Source organism: Panulirus ornatus, chromosome 43 (genome assembly GCF_036320965.1).
Source record: "Panulirus ornatus isolate Po-2019 chromosome 43, ASM3632096v1, whole genome shotgun sequence".
Taxonomy (NCBI): domain Eukaryota; kingdom Metazoa; phylum Arthropoda; class Malacostraca; order Decapoda; family Palinuridae; genus Panulirus; species Panulirus ornatus.
The window spans coordinates 23,370,597-23,386,684 of NC_092266.1; the positions used below are offsets into that span (position 1 = coordinate 23,370,597).

Here is a 16,088-nt window from a genome sequence, read left to right on the forward strand (position 1 = left end):
ATAAAATCATATTATATATATATATATATATATATATATATATATATATATATATATATATATATATATATATATATATATATATATTCCCTGGGGATAGGGGAGAAAGAATACTTCCCACGTATTCCCTGCGTGTCGTAGAAGGCGACTAAAAGGGGAGGGAGCGGGGGGCTGGAAATCCTCCCCTCTCATTTTTTTTAATTTTCCAAAAGAGGGAACAGAGAATTGGGCCAGGTGAGGGTATTCCCTCAAAGGCCCAGGCCTCTGTTCTTAACGCTACCTCGCTAATGCGGGAAATGGCGAATAGTTTGAAAGAAAAGAAATATATATATATATATATATATATATATATATATATATATATATATATATATATATATATATATATATATGGCAGCTTACTGAAAGTAATAGTCCTGTCGCTCCCGTTACATCACAGTCATATAGTACACTGCTCCTTTTGTCAGATGTCTCATCACCCCAGGCCAATATTACTGCGTACCAGACTCGTATACCGCTCAGAATAAACGGGCGGATGTTACAATGGTTTCCGGGTGTGACAATCCAGCTCCTACTTACGTATTAATAGCGACAGTTTACGCAGATGGTTACTGTAATCTTCAAGTCGAAATAAAACGTAAAATTATGTGTCAGCATTTTTAGCTATGCTATCATAGGACAGGCTGTAACGACCAATTGGACGGTTGATGCCCTCTGTAATTCTACAGCACTGCGCTGAATTTCGCATACTTACTTGAACATTATCTATAATCTACGACATTCCAGGGCCATTTCATTCAACTAAAGAGTACCTGACTAACATTACACCTTTGGAACACTTCGTATTTCAAATCTTGGGGCCCATGCAATGTTCAGATTCAAAATAGATTCATCCACGTTTCCTGTATCGCACACCAGGCATTAATTTACATTCAGATTTAAAACCAATTCATCCACGTTCCCTGTATCGCACACCAAGCATCAATTCACATTTTAGATTGACAGAGTGTATGTAGGTCATGGTAATGAGCAGTGATGACGGCAGAACATACACATAGAGAAATGCGTTCCCAGGGCAGGGTAGACGATGGTAGATGGTCGGGCACCACACACTTCCATAGTTTGGCGTCCGAGATCTCCCGTAGTTTTCGAGGGAGAGGCGTCATTAGCACAATTCATCACACTTGAGAATCATTTAGCCTAAGTTCAAGATCGTCACAGTCACATCATTTATGAAAGGGATAGTCGTCCTCATGTACGTCTCGGGGGGGAAGAAGGGTCATTCAATTTTAAAGACATTCATCTGCATCAAGTTAAGGATAATCACAACAATAAAAGGTTCCTTATTGTCTTCCTAGAAGTGAGACACCTGCACACACTGCTTCTGCATAACCTTAACCTAAGCAAAGCTATGAAACACACACTTATTGCCACGCCCCTAACTTTATACGTTACGTGTGCTAATATGACCATCAATCAGCGCCCCTATGACTGCTTGTAACTTTCGTGAGTTGACAGCAAAAACTGCTTTCAGTCAAGTAACTGTTGTTATATCTGGAGTCCTAGAAAGCTTTCCACCTTACACTAAGACTCCATCATGTGCCAACAAGGCTCGTTAATGTGCAGGTTCCTCCCGGTTGTGCCACAACGCTCGTCCCAGCTGCCTGGCACAATATCAACATCCATTGAATATCAACTGCATAACTGTCGATACAAGAAACTGGGCTCATATCCTTCCTTTGCTCTGAACACACATTGTGTAGCGTGTGGGTGGCAGCTGCTGACGGCTTGCCAAGACACATGCCAACGTTCAAGTTCTCCTCCAGGGTGGCAGTTGTTGAAGGCTGGCCAAGCTCCACGCCACGTACAGCACTCCACAGCAGACGTTCCTCTGTTTACTTCTGTAGCTTGGCTTTCCCGGTCGGCTATGCCAGACGTGCTACAGGCCGCCGTCGACGGTCGAGGTCTTCGACACGTCTAATTACATTAGTTCATCTGCATAACTAAACAGATGGGTGTTTATGTACAGCCCAAAAGTAATGAATTTGGATTTTATAAAGTCTTTGAAATGAACTCACTGTAAATAACATGATCGTAAACGTAAACTGATTTTTTTTTCAGGCTACCGGGAGCGACTTAAAACGAATAACCCATATCGTTTAAGGACTACAAACCAAACATTGTCATTTACAGCTCACGACTAAACCCGAGACATAATATACAGCCTATTGTGATGTCACTTATAGTTAATCATCAATGAAATTCAAACCCAGGATTTCAGTGTAAAATCACACCGAACAGTGATTTCAAAACTCTAGCTATACAGAGGAAGGGAAATGATCGTTTGAAGGAGCTGAGGATGCAGCATCGCCTCTATACCTCAACTGCAGCATCGCCTCTATACAGAAGGGCAGCTGCAGATCACTACTTACTCTGTGACAGGTATATAATGACTGTAGCGAAAGAATAAGTTCCTATTCACTGCTTGAACTTGAGCACTCGTCCTACCGGAACAAACTGGGTGTTATTAGCATTACTGTTCTGCTTTGTCTCCCAGTCAATGTTACTGACATACTTGCTCTAGTTTCCTCTTAAATCATAAAGAATTGTTTGTGCACGAAAGTATTACAGGATATAGTCTAATGGAAACTTCGAGACGAGAGAATGAATTTGATGTTCTTTATTTGAACTTGATATATTGCACCTGTTTGTACCTTTCTCCTACTGGATATATGCTGTCAAAATCAAATTGGTTGTCACGACAGCAAGGCTGTATTAACAAGAATTAGGTATCGATATCTGAGACAATCTTTACATCCAGCTACCAAAACACTACATACCACTAGTGACCAATATATGCTGTTTCTGGATTCCAGTTCATACTTAAGATCTGGGAGGACATGATAATGCTATCCCGCTATGACCTTGCTAGGCGATCCAATTTTCTATAAACACATTTTAGACCCATAAATCCTGAATCACAAAGGGTACGACCGGTGAACACAAGAGCATCATGCTCATATAAAAACCTTCATAACGTCGTGCCGTTGTGCTCAAGAATATTACTATTGTACTCCATAGTCTAAATCGAAAGTAAACCATAACATCATCTTAGGTTCCGACCATACCTATGCATGATGACCTTATACATGACAAAACCTCGAAAGAACTCTCTAAAGTTAAATAAGAAGCTAATACTCGGCTTAAGGTTTAGGATACAGCCTTCACCTCCGGTTACCTGGAAGTTCAGGCCCGAAGGTGGAGGTCGACGCTTCCCTAAGAGTCAAGAGCCTGCGGGACCTTCCGTACCCCCATCCTGGTGTCCATGTGAAGAGCAAACACTGTGAGGTGGGAACACTGGCTGGGCCCGTCGACCCCCACATCTCCGGTCACTACCCCGACCGACTCCAGCAGTGGTGTGAAGTCCTATCTGTCGACTCGGTCAGTCTGTCCCGTGGAGGTTAGGCTAGGCTTTTCACAGCCATTTATGCTTTCTTGTTACTTTTGATAAGCTTCCACTGCTACTAATGTCATTCTCTATTTTTCACTATGAATTATACAGCTAAGATTAACACTACGACTTAACGCTTAACTTTTCACAGCGATTTACGATGCTAAGCTTTTTCACCCATTTGTCTCCGTCTTTTCGTTGAGAATTATGAAAAGCTAAGCCCTCCGAAGCCAATAATAAAGTTATCCCTCCGTTATGAATTACCAACTTAAATCCTTGTCAACTGCTATATCCTCATCGTTAGCTGCTGGCATCGCTGGAGGTGTACCATAATTACGTCTGTTTCCGCTTGTACCATAATCACCGACATTTATTCTCATCCTCAATGCGGTAAGGGGACAATACGACTAACAACAGATCTACGATTTGTACATTTCTGGCACCATCTCTCCACGCTGATAATCAATCCAAGGAGCAATTCTTTTTTTTTAATAATGATTTGACGTCTGAAATAAAAAAAAATGACGTTACACTGTTTTTTTCCATAAAGCACTGGATTTCGAACCAACTAAACTGTTCTTCCTCTAATTTCCAAAGTATCGCTTGTTCCGCGCTAGAGCTCGTAATATCCAAATTCCCCCACCAGATGACATTAGGTACCGTAACCCATGCCATCCGTCTCTTTCATTTCGTTCCTCCCCAGGTCCTCCAGCCTCCGCCGCTTTATATTCCTTGCTCCCAGACGGTGACTCGGGGTTCTGCAGTCGACATAAGGCTGCCATCCTCCGCCATATGGCTGTGTGTGGGGTTGGTTAACCTCTGTAAGCACAACGGTTCGATCCTCGGGCACGACGGTAAGAATCTTTTGGTTCTAATGACGTGGCCTGACCTTTAAGGGGTCAGGTCAAAGGCTACGGCATCAAACCCCAAAGGTCATACCCGTTGTGCTCAAGGATCGTATCGTTATACTAAATTGGTTAGCGAGAAGTATTTTATAATTCTCCAAATCATTGTAAATACTTTCAAAATCCGAATATATGTTCCGTGACTGAGAAGGAATTGGATTCCGCTTCAAGACATGGAAGGAAATGGACTTCGTTCGATGGCAATGACAGAAAGTGATTCATACAGACGATAATTTTTTGTTTCCAAAACGTGCACGTTTTAGGTTGAATGACGTGTCCTGGTAGACGGGGAGGAGAACGATCACCACAATGGCCAGGGAAGTACGGCGGGATCTCGACATTTGGGGGAGGAGATTCAAGAGGTTCCTTGACCACCAGGAGTGCAGGGAGCGAGGCAGGGCAGGAAGGGGGTCGTCGCACCGCTCACTGGCTGTGTATTGCTCCTGTGTATACACAAGACCACCGAGTAGGAAGCACAGCAGGAGGAATTATTATGTTGGGTGTTGGCTCACGGTGACCGGGCACCGACGCCATCATGAGCAACCTGTTGACTCAGGTAACATACCGGTGAATAGCCTTACAGAATAATCTTATTAGCCTAGCAAACACTGCCCAAGGTATTATGGGAAGGTGGGGGGTTTTTACTGCCTCCAGGAGATATATTAGGTCAGAGAACATCCCGTATGTTAATCTGTTCTTGGATACACACCCACATATTACTTCATTCTTACGATGTAGAATATATTTTATGGTGTTCAACGTCTTAACATCACTTTCAACAGGTTAGAGTGATCATGATTATTCACCCCAGCAGTCTGTACATCATGACGCGAATACAGAGAAAACTTAGTTCACATGAACCATATCATATCCATATAATTCATTACAGTTTAACAGATGCTGTATAATGTATAATCCTCATTACTAAACCCACAGGGTAGGGGTAGGGTGAGGCGGGCATTCAGTCTGTTTCAGTCTAGCTCTGGTATGTATGTGTGTCCGCACCCTCCACTCTCCCGCCACCAATCATGGTAGGTGAGTTGTTCAACGCGCATGTCATTCTTTTGGCTCAGCATATTGTATTGTATTCAGCGGACTCACCCGAGTGTTGCGTAACGTTTCTGTGTTTTCTGTGTAAGAATCACTCCGTCGCTACTCCACCTGCCAACTGTGGAGCATGACTGTTGCAGGAACTTGGGAATTTAGCGCAGGGAGGAGCGACCACAGTGAGAGTGAGGGGCACCGTGTTGGCATTGTTCATTGTCTCACGCACACACTACAATAAATTTCCCTGACGTGAGCGGCCTTGGTGGAGGATGTATCGTGTGTCCTTCCTGACACCCCTGGACTGAATGTTAAGCCTGGTATGACTGCCAGCCTTAAAAAGACTGAGTGCCAGTCTTGGACAGAGTTCTGTTTTTCTGTTGTATCCCGCTCGAGGGCTGTAACAGCAACTGTGTTAAGGAAAGCACTCGCTTCTAGTGCCTCTTGTAGGCACGACTGGGTGTTAAGGGCAGCCAGTAATTTGTCTACCTTCAGTGTACAATAGCGTGACCAGTGGTGAGCAAGCAAATTAAGTAAGCTTTTCCTTCAACATGGCTTTTCAAAAGCACTGTCACTTTAAGTCAGCAGCAGAGGGGCGGGGGATGGCTCGTCTAAAGACGAAGGTCAGTGCCAGGTTGAGGTTTCTGGCGAATTCCTAAAATAATAAGAGAGTTTGCAGCTGAATTTCGTCGACTCAAAGTATCCAGTCGTAAGTAAAATGATATATGAAAACCACAACTAAAAGACTGCGATACAATTAATCTGTTGAGGTATACTGCACAAGATTATCTCTTTGAGCATGACTGTACGATCCTTGAGCACGACGGTACGATCCTTGCACCACGGTACGATCCTTGAGCACGACGGTACGATCCTTGAGCACGACGGTACGATCCTTGAGCACGACGGTACGATCCTGGAGCAGGACGATACGACTCATGGGCATTGTGACATGATCATTCATATGACCCTCAGGGGGTCACGTCGAGGACTAAGCCATCCTCCTTCGTACACAAGGCCGTACAATCGTGGTCAAGGTTCGTATCGTCACATTCCCGGGGGCTAACTGGCGCCTCACGAGAATGCACAAGGTAACAAAATATCAGGATAACTATTCGTGAATAATATTAGAGAACGGATCGCTGACTCTCTCACAGCTCAGGGTTACAGTGCCAAGGAGCAGCATGACAGGAACGTGTTCGTCACTGAACCTGACTTTCAGTGCTCAGGGAGGGAGGGAGGGAGAAGCAGACGTATCCTGCCTCAGTGCTTACAATGCAAAAGGAAATGAGAAAGGCTGCCTCGTACCTAATGGTTACAATGCAGGAAATATAATGGGAAAAGAAACTATCTCTGCGGTTATGTTTATAACGGATGACATATATAATAAGAAAGGAAACTAGTCTCGAGGTTCTCCCTTACGGCGAAAGAGAAACGTAATAAGGAAGTAAACTCGAGGCTCTTTTTTATGGTTAGAGAGCAATGCAGCGAGACAGAGAGAAGAATGGCAACCTGTATGCTAGCGTTTACTTAAGACTTAAGACTATAAAAGCAAGTGACTGCCTCAGAGACTTAAGACTATAAAAACAAGTGACTGCCTCAGAGATCATATTCACTAAGGATAAAGAAGCTTAAAAAAAAAGTGAACTAATACATCTAAGCTTTTTCTCTATCCAGCGAGAGAAATAGTACAAGACAGGGCACCACAATAATATTTAAAACATATGTTAATGTATGGGGGAAATACAAGTAAAATAACTAACCATCTCGGAGCTCATGGTGCTACATGACTTGAGCGGCAGCTTGTAGAGGACGGGACTCGTCTGTTCCCTGAACTCGGACATACACGACGAGTTTTTGGATAATCCCTTCGGGTAGATCATGCCGTTGAAGGGCGCGGAAGTGTCGATGGAGACGACGATGTCATTACTGTTGCACAAGATTCGGACGTTCCTGATCGTCGTCTCTTTATCTGCGGGAGAGAGAGAGAGAGAAGGACTGTTAGAGAAGCGACGAAGGGAAGGGTGGAAACTGAGGACATGAGTGGTGTGTGGGAGGGCATGAGGACAGGAAAGGACAAGGATGTTGTTTACGGGCCCTGAGGATCTGGGTGTTGTTATACAGGTAAGGGGAACTAAAGGATAATTGTACTGCATGAGAGTTGTTTAAAGGAGGTGAAGACATAGATTATGGTATCCTGGTGTTGATGAGAGTTATGGACACGCATGTTGTAACGACAGTTCAGAATAAGTGGGTGCTGTCAGGCAGATGTTAAGGACACACAGATGTTAGAAGAGAAGTGGTGTTAAGCAGACTTAAGGGCATGAATGGTGTCGCAACAGGAGGGGACACAGACAAAGACGTGTTTTTTTTTTTTTTCCCCTAAGGACTGAAATGTGATCACAAATATCAAAGTTATAACCAGTCTTTGAAGAAGTGGAAATCTTCGTAAGAGGCACTGGATAATGCTAAGGGATTTTTACACATGGGACAACCGTCTCTAATATTTGGAAACACTGAAATCTACCTAAACCAATACGTAAATATAGGGTGATATCTGAATTACGGTACATTAGTGCTACACTGTACTCAATATGTCGCAATGTTCCACACTCTCATAAAGAAGAAATTCACAGGAAAGATGACAGGGGTTCAGAGAACACACACACACATACAGTATATACGTATATTTGGGTGTGATTTCGTATAGCCAGTGGTAACCACAACAATGTCATTATCTCACCTGCAGTTCACATGAACCGTTACGCCTCGAGTGAACTTATCACCACATCATATCTTACCAGGATTTCCATGACTTATGTTCATGTAATATACAATATGTCTAGCTGTCTCAGACTCATGTTATTACTGTATCCTACATTGTACAGTCATCTCCTCAGAATCGCCTCTACCAGCAACCCAAAACAGAAGCCCGGGTCTATGAACGATAAAATAGCCATAGACTGAACACCTTCAGAGGTTCTGAGAGAAACACAGAACCAAAACCACACCCCTGTCTCCAGAATGACCTTAACAAGTGACCCCAGGTTACCTCTCATCTACGTAAAAATAGGAAGTAGAAAAAAAGACAGCGATCAAATATATGCCCAGACGATAGCCCGTCTCACGAGTCGAGGTGTCGAGTGGCCTGAAGCCATCCTGGCGGGAGGCGAAGCATCAGCAGTGAGTACAGCAGCAGCAGCAGCAGTTCCCAGGTCTTCCCTTCCCACGGCCGGTGTCACCAGCAACACATCATAATGATATAGAAAAAAAAGGACCTTGGACTTTACCATTATCCCTCACTACGGACAGAAATACAGTCATTTCCTTGCAACTATTTCGTTAACACGTAATCACACATCCTCGAATCTCATCTTACCAAGAATGACACAAGTGACCACAGCCACGAAGTGTGTACGAAGTGCACTGTCACCAGTATGATCCAACATGTACTGGTCTGCCATTGTCTGTGTGTACTAAACCTGTGGGAGAGATTGCTCTGCCATATGGAGAACAGACGTGGTGCAGGGCCAGCCAGTGTCCTCTCAAAATGGAACACAAATCGACACGACAGGTACTATGGCTTAAGTCATCTATATCTAATGTAACAGGTACATAACAGGTTATGTGTGGCTAAATCACTATCCTCGCTGTATCATCGTATCACGAACGGCATATAATTACTCAGTATCTCCCTTCGATAGAAGTGTTTCGGTGTCAGGGGCGACACAGACGATATATGGTGTGCGCGCCGTACCACATCTTAAAAGCCCCAGACCTAGTTCTTGAATCCCAGATCTTCCTTCCTGGGACGAGGCAGCATTCCTCCACAAGTCCTCAACAAGGTCAGAAAAACTACGGCAGTGTGTTCTGGACGAGCAACCACAACGACATTGAGTTTGTCTTGTCCCTCACAACCTTTATCCAGCATAACTCTTGTCATCCCATGGTTATAACAACCACGACTCAAGGGAGTCTTTACTCTCGCCCTGCACTTGGCAAACATGACCATACAAACCCACGGAGGTCTTTATTGTCACCCTGTACTTGGTATTATCACTATGATACGAACCATGAAGGTAGTTACCTCCATATGGTTTCGCTATAATCCTGTGTCCTTCACCCTGGGTGACAGGAAGGCTTCGTCTGTGTCCTTCGTGTTTCCCCCCTGAGGCATGGATGATGGGAAGGCATCCCGTGTGAGACGGGAGTCAGCCACCTGTCAATTTGGTCACTGTGTGCGTGAAGGATAAGGGTAAAGCAATGCCACGTCTTTTCCTCTGTCCCTTTGCCTCCTCCACGCTGCTCTGTTGGTTAATACTGTCGTATTCCAACTGTTGTTTACCTTTGTATTGAACACTAACACAGGAGACACTTGGTCCGAACACTAACACAGGAAACACTTGGTCTGAACACTAACACAGGAGACACTTGGTCTGAACACTAACACAGGAAACACTCGGTCTGAACACTAACACAGGAAACACTTGGTCTGAACACTAACACAGGAGACACTTGGTCTGAACACTAACACAGGAGACACCTGGTCTGAACACTAACACAGGAAACACTTGGTCTGAACACTAACACGGGAGACACTGTTGCTCTGAACATACTATCAATCATTTCTCACATGAGGTAACGGTTCGTACACATACACATGTAGTATACTCAGCCATTACTCTGTCGTCTCGAGCTTATGAGGTGCAAAGTTGTCATCCATCTCTTCTTATGAGAAGCCACTTTAAACCCGCATGGTTACTCCTCATATAGTTCCGGCGTCTGGTTTTTACACCATCGAGATGATAAGGAGGAGTTCAACGCCTCAGTAACAGCTTTTTGTCGTTCTGTTATTCAATGTGATGTCGTGTTGCTGGCGTGACAGCCTGCTCTGGTGTTACGAGGTGGCGCGAGATCGTGTGTGGCGGTGTCAAGAGATAAGGCCATCACGCCGAGCTGGGAGAGGCGGGGTAATAGGGACTCGATGCTGAATATGGTGATGATAATCATGGACCATAAGTGTGAATAAAAGGTCTCATCTTTGAGGAGGGTACTAACGTGTCAGCTTTATTCAGTCAAACTTCATTCATCACACATGGGTGGCTGAAGTACATATAGGATGAATGAACCAACTACGTTCTTCAATGGCCAACACATGTTACGTGTCACACTGACATGCTACAAATTACAGGTGTAACACTAATCTCGGCATGCGACACAATGAGATGCCGGAACTGAGGACGTCCTGTCCCTCACTGGGTAATCGTGTCGGGCGCCCCTAGGCAACAGCCTCCCCTATCAGAGTCCTGCTCAAGAATTCCACATGGCGTTCCTCGCGTGTCGAAATGACTCACTTGAGAGTAATAATGACCATCTCCTCTCCGGCAAGATGCCCGTAACCAGTGCTAAGAGTGTGTGCTTGGGTGCGCGTGTATGAGAAGGACTCCGAACCAGACGAGGTAAGCCAGGGTCAAGGCTGGCCAGACACAGTACGGGTCATTATTGCCTCCTCCTCACCAATCGACGTCAGTATGTGGTTCCCAATGCGTCATCCGTGTGGTTCGCATCCAGTAAATATATAAAGCTCAGGAGGGAGCCTGGAGGAGGTTTGGGACGACGGAGCAGACCATTGTAAATAGAAACACTCATCACCTAAAATCTAGTCACCATTATGTACTATATCCTATACTACTTGATATCGATGCAACACTCCCTCCCTCTTCTCTGAGACAATCGATCCACAGAAACAGTGGCAATCACACTGACGAGGGCTCTTCTCCTGTCTGTGTGTGTCTGAGTCCATTCCGCATTCTCTTTGCCTCAAGAGCTTTTGTCTCTCCATTGTTCCTCTTCCATTTCTTTTTCTCCGTTCCTTCAATCATTCTCGTCTGGCCGTCTTCCTGTTCCTCTCCTCCGTGCTCCTCAGTTTACCTCCCACAAACAATTGTGTTTGTCAGTGGCCAACCTGGGGTCAGCCACACCAGCGACCTCGGTCACCGAGGGGCACGGCAGCAACTAGCCCTCACCGCCGCCGCCACACCACCAACCTCAGGGAACCACCGGAATGTTTCCCTCCCTTCACACAAACACCGAACGCAATTTTGGGCAAAATACAATTCGATCATTAAATCCAAGAGGGCGCTTTAATAGTCGCCTCACTTCCTCAGCCAATAAATATCAGTAAGCCTAATATATCATTATATCCAAATAAATGGTAAACATCTTAATAGCAAACGATCGTAAAGATTGTTACTACAACGAAAATGATGCCTCGGGCGTTTACCATCATCATCATCAACAAGTGATCTTCGTAATCTTTCTTTTTCCCTTCGAGGCATCATGCTTACCACTACCCGCCAGTGATCCACTACAAGGTGAGGTTACCACAGGTACGCAAACATAGGTTTCTACAGTTTTCGTGGAGTGTGAGAGACTGGCTTTAAGAATCAACATGTCATTCCAGTTACACACGATACTGGATACCTTACACGTCAGAGAAGCGGTGTATGAAACCAGACAAATATACTTTCTTTTTTTAAAGTTTTCTCTTTCCTTGGTATCATACAGACGTCTTGGAATACGGGGAGAATTCAAAAATCATTTTCTGTCTACAGAGAAAAATCCGGAGTGTTGGGAGAGAGCAGCTTAATAGCCATCTTTACTGCAGCAAGAAGGCCGTAAACCATGTTATTCTGGCGCCTTGACGACCAAGTGCTGGCTGCGTCTTGCCCCTCTGTCTTGCCTCCTCGGGAAAAACAACTGTGACTTTGTCCTGCACGGGAAGGGACAACATGCCTAGATTTTGCCAACAGTCGTTGGGAATATCCCATGATCCCGTCCATTGCCGTCTGGAGCAGGCCAAAGTATCGTATGCAACTGATTCGAACACACCAAGGTATCGAACATAACTGACAGGAACACTTCACATTCTCGTACACACAGTCGACCGGAACACTCAAAAAGTTATCGTACGCAGCTGGCCGAAACACGCCAAGACATCGTACACAGCTGACCCAGAACTCGCTTTAAGTTATCGTTGACAATCTCCAGCAACATCTACGTCAGGAGACGTCAGTGACTCGGAACACTCGTAGAGAGACGGTTGGAAAGACTTCGCCCACGCTCACTCCCGGGGGAGGAGGAAAGACGCTCCCCACACACCACCACCAAGACCTTAGGAACGTGTTTCCATCTTGCAAGGAAATGCCAGAGACGTGCCGGTCGGCTCCCAGCAAAGAAAGAAGGAACGGAAATCCGACTGTGATGGAATAGTGCGAACATAATGCATCAAGCAAGCAAAGTTATCATTTCTGCTGGAATTATATATACACACACACACACCTGAACCACAAAAATAGGAATACAAAGGACGAGAGGGGGGTAATTAAATATGAAAAACATTAATCATGATATAAAAAGCAACTGGACCAGTGTAATGCGGGGTGAGGGCTGAGGGACGAGGCAATGCAGGTGGCAGGTGGCCGGTGAGGCGCACAGGAGAGGATTTCTGGCGATTTTCAAATCCTCGGACGCCTGGCCAAGGTCGGTAATCCCCCGCGGGGAATGGTCGGTCATGGGACGACCTTTTTTTTTCTCTCTCTCTCTCTCTTTCCAGGATCGCTGGAGACTTGGGTGTTTGTGTGTCTTGGGGAGGAGGAGGGAGGGAAGGAAGGAAGGGAGGTTGGGGGTGAGGTGAGACTGGTCTTCCTTGAATTTCAAGAGATGTCGAAATCAATTCTGCGAAGAAATGATCTCACCGTCGTGCTCAAGGGTCGTCCCTTTTAGATTAAAAGGACGTGTTCACTTACAGTACCGTCGAGCTCAAGGGTCGTGCCGTCGTACTCAAGGGTCGTACCGTCTTGGTTTTAGGGTCGTGCCGTTGTGTTTACAGGGGCCGTACTGTTATATACTGAAGGGCTGTGCCGTCGTGTCATAAAACCGTGCTCAAGGGCCGTACCGACTTGCTTGAAGGGTACGATCGTACCGTCATCTCAAGGGCCTTCCTTACCTTCGTGCTCAAGGAAATGAATCACTGAGCAAGCTCATGAGGGGCTGCCCTAACACACACACACACACATCCTGGGTGCAGGCAGGTGACCCTGTGAGGAGGACGACGGCGTGGGAAGCTCCTCAACCCCTGGAATGTCCTCCTCCTCCTCCTCCTCCTCCTCCCTCCTTTTGGTAATTAAGGCAGGGAGACTCTCGAGTCATTATGACTTTCTTAATGATAACGCCGCGCCAACTGACGCAGCTGATCATTGTGCTCCCGTCTGGTGGGCAACGACACACATGGCTCCTAGCCAGCATAAAATGGACTATTATATGTTACCCTCTTGGCTACTGCACAAACTATTGTCACTTACACACCTGACTCGGGGTTAGTATATAGTCTGACGGGCCACAATACACCTGACTTGTAGCTAGTATACATGTTGATGGCCTAAACACACCTGATAAGGACCAATATACAGTCTTGTGGGCCAAAACACACCTGACTCATGTCCAGTATATTGTCTAATGGCACCAACATACCTGACTTGTCGCCACTATTTAGTCTGGTGAACCACAAAACATTTTTCATGAACAGTAAATAGTCTGCAATGTGCCAGCACATCTGACTCGCAATCAAAATCTTGTACATCTGAGTCAGACACCTGACTCACGGCTAATTTATAGTATACCGGGGCCAGATATCTGACTCACGGCCAGCATATAGTACACCAGGGCCAGACATCTGACTCTTACCTCATTTACAGACTGAGGGCAACGTGGCACGATGGTCCTGTCAGCTACGTGTAAGAGAGAACCTCCAGAGACACACATGACTCTCCCCCTAACCTTCTCTCCCACTAAGCAACAGGTGTGCCAGTTGACTTTCCCAAGCTTGAGTCAATGTTGCCATAGCGGCTTACTCAGTCACCTCAGCTAATTCTTCCTCTTGATCATCCACACTATTCATACCTTGTCACTCGCATGGTTCATCCCCTAATGTAATATTATATATATATATATATATATATATATATATATGATATATATATATATATATATATATATATATATATATATATATATATAATCTAGAACTATTTTAGGAAACATTTTCCAAAGTTGCGCTGTTTCCAGAAGCAGGGAAATGATGCACTCCTTTTCAAGCGAGAAGTTCCTCGTTAAGAAGACTGTGTACTCCCAGTGACACTGTAGCCTCACCAAAGTTGACTTTTCACTCACGGTGTAACCTCGAGCGGGCTGAGTCCGGAAACACCAATTGTATTGACCCAAGTAAGTGATCCCTGCGTTTCTCAATCACATGAGGTCCTGCCTGCTGATGGTACCAGATTGGTACAGTGACTGCGGTACATTGCATGTGCATGTCGTAAGACACAATATGGTCAGGCGCCAAGGTTCGAATCCTGGTTGCGTCAGTCGGTCCACAGGCAACCCAGTATCATAATTCTATTTCATTTTCCAAAATTTTTGGAAAGAAAAAATATAAACAATCTTGTACAGTACCTCATGTTTGAAACACTAGTTATAACTAGCAATGAGAGGCGTCATAGCGAGTAAAATGGTTAAACGACCGAGCCTTCCAGTCTTGGTTATCACCACCGACAAGACAAAACCCCGAGGGAATTATCGAACACACAAGTGCATAAGCAAATATTCATTTGACTGTGAACATTGACATATTATTCTATTACTTTTTATCATAGCTGATCGTAGTTTCCGCGTTAGCGAGGAAGCGCCAGGCAACAGACGAAGAAATATCCACCCACTTAAACATATATACACATACACGTACATATAAATACATACATACATATATACACATATACACATACATACCTGCTCGCTTTTATCCTTCCCGGCGCCACCCCGCCCCAAAGAAAACAGCTTCACCACCCTCTGTGTTACCGAGGTAGCGCCAGAAAACATACGAAGAAAGGCCACATCCGCTCACATCCATTCTCTAGCTGTCATGTGTAATGCACCGAAACCACAGCTCCCTATCCACATCCAGGCCCCACAAACCTTTCCATGATTTACCCCAGACGTTTAACATACCCTGGTTCAGTTCATTGACGGCACGTCGACCCCAGTATATCACATCGTTGCAATTCACTCTATTCCGTGCTCGCCTTCCACTATATATATATATATATATATATATATATATATATATATATATATATATATATATATATATATATATATATATAACCGTATACATAGGAAAATTCATACACAATGATACGAGTGTATATGAACACACTTCCGTTTTCTTCCAATATGTAATCAGAGAGAACAGTCTAATGAATGTGAGCTGCTCACAAACTCTACGTGGAAAGCTTCCTAAGATATTCCTACAGTAGCATTCCCAACTTAGAGGCTTCTACAGTATCTTAAGAGCCATCGCATGTCGACGAGTGAAGCCAAAGTCAAGATCGTAGATGTCACGCTTGAGATCGGATGCGGCGAAGGTCGTTCAACCAACCCTGGTCACGCTTAGGTGGCCGCACGTCTCTATTCCTGCCTCTGGCATCAGCTCGGCGTACTTTCTTGATCATTATATGGCGTTTTAGTTTTTCATTTTTTTTTTCTAAATTCTTTGTGTGGCTGGTGTTTTAGGGTAAGGATGACGACTGAAATCGTGACGATAAGACTTTTATTAAAATGCTCTTGAACGA

At 44.8% G+C, this 16,088-nt stretch overlaps 1 protein-coding gene across 4 annotated transcripts in view; it reads right to left on the reverse strand.

The window, feature by feature from the left end:
- LOC139762411 (cuticlin-1-like) overlaps window positions 1-16,088 on the reverse strand; it is a 173,341-nt gene that overhangs the window by 21,548 nt on the left and 135,705 nt on the right. For all 4 annotated transcript variants that reach the window (XM_071687270.1, XM_071687272.1, XM_071687269.1 and 1 more), the window contains exon 4: window positions 7,164-7,372. In XM_071687270.1, coding sequence (XP_071543371.1) covers window positions 7,164-7,372 — 209 coding nt within the window. The remainder of the gene's footprint in view (window positions 1-7,163; window positions 7,373-16,088) is intronic.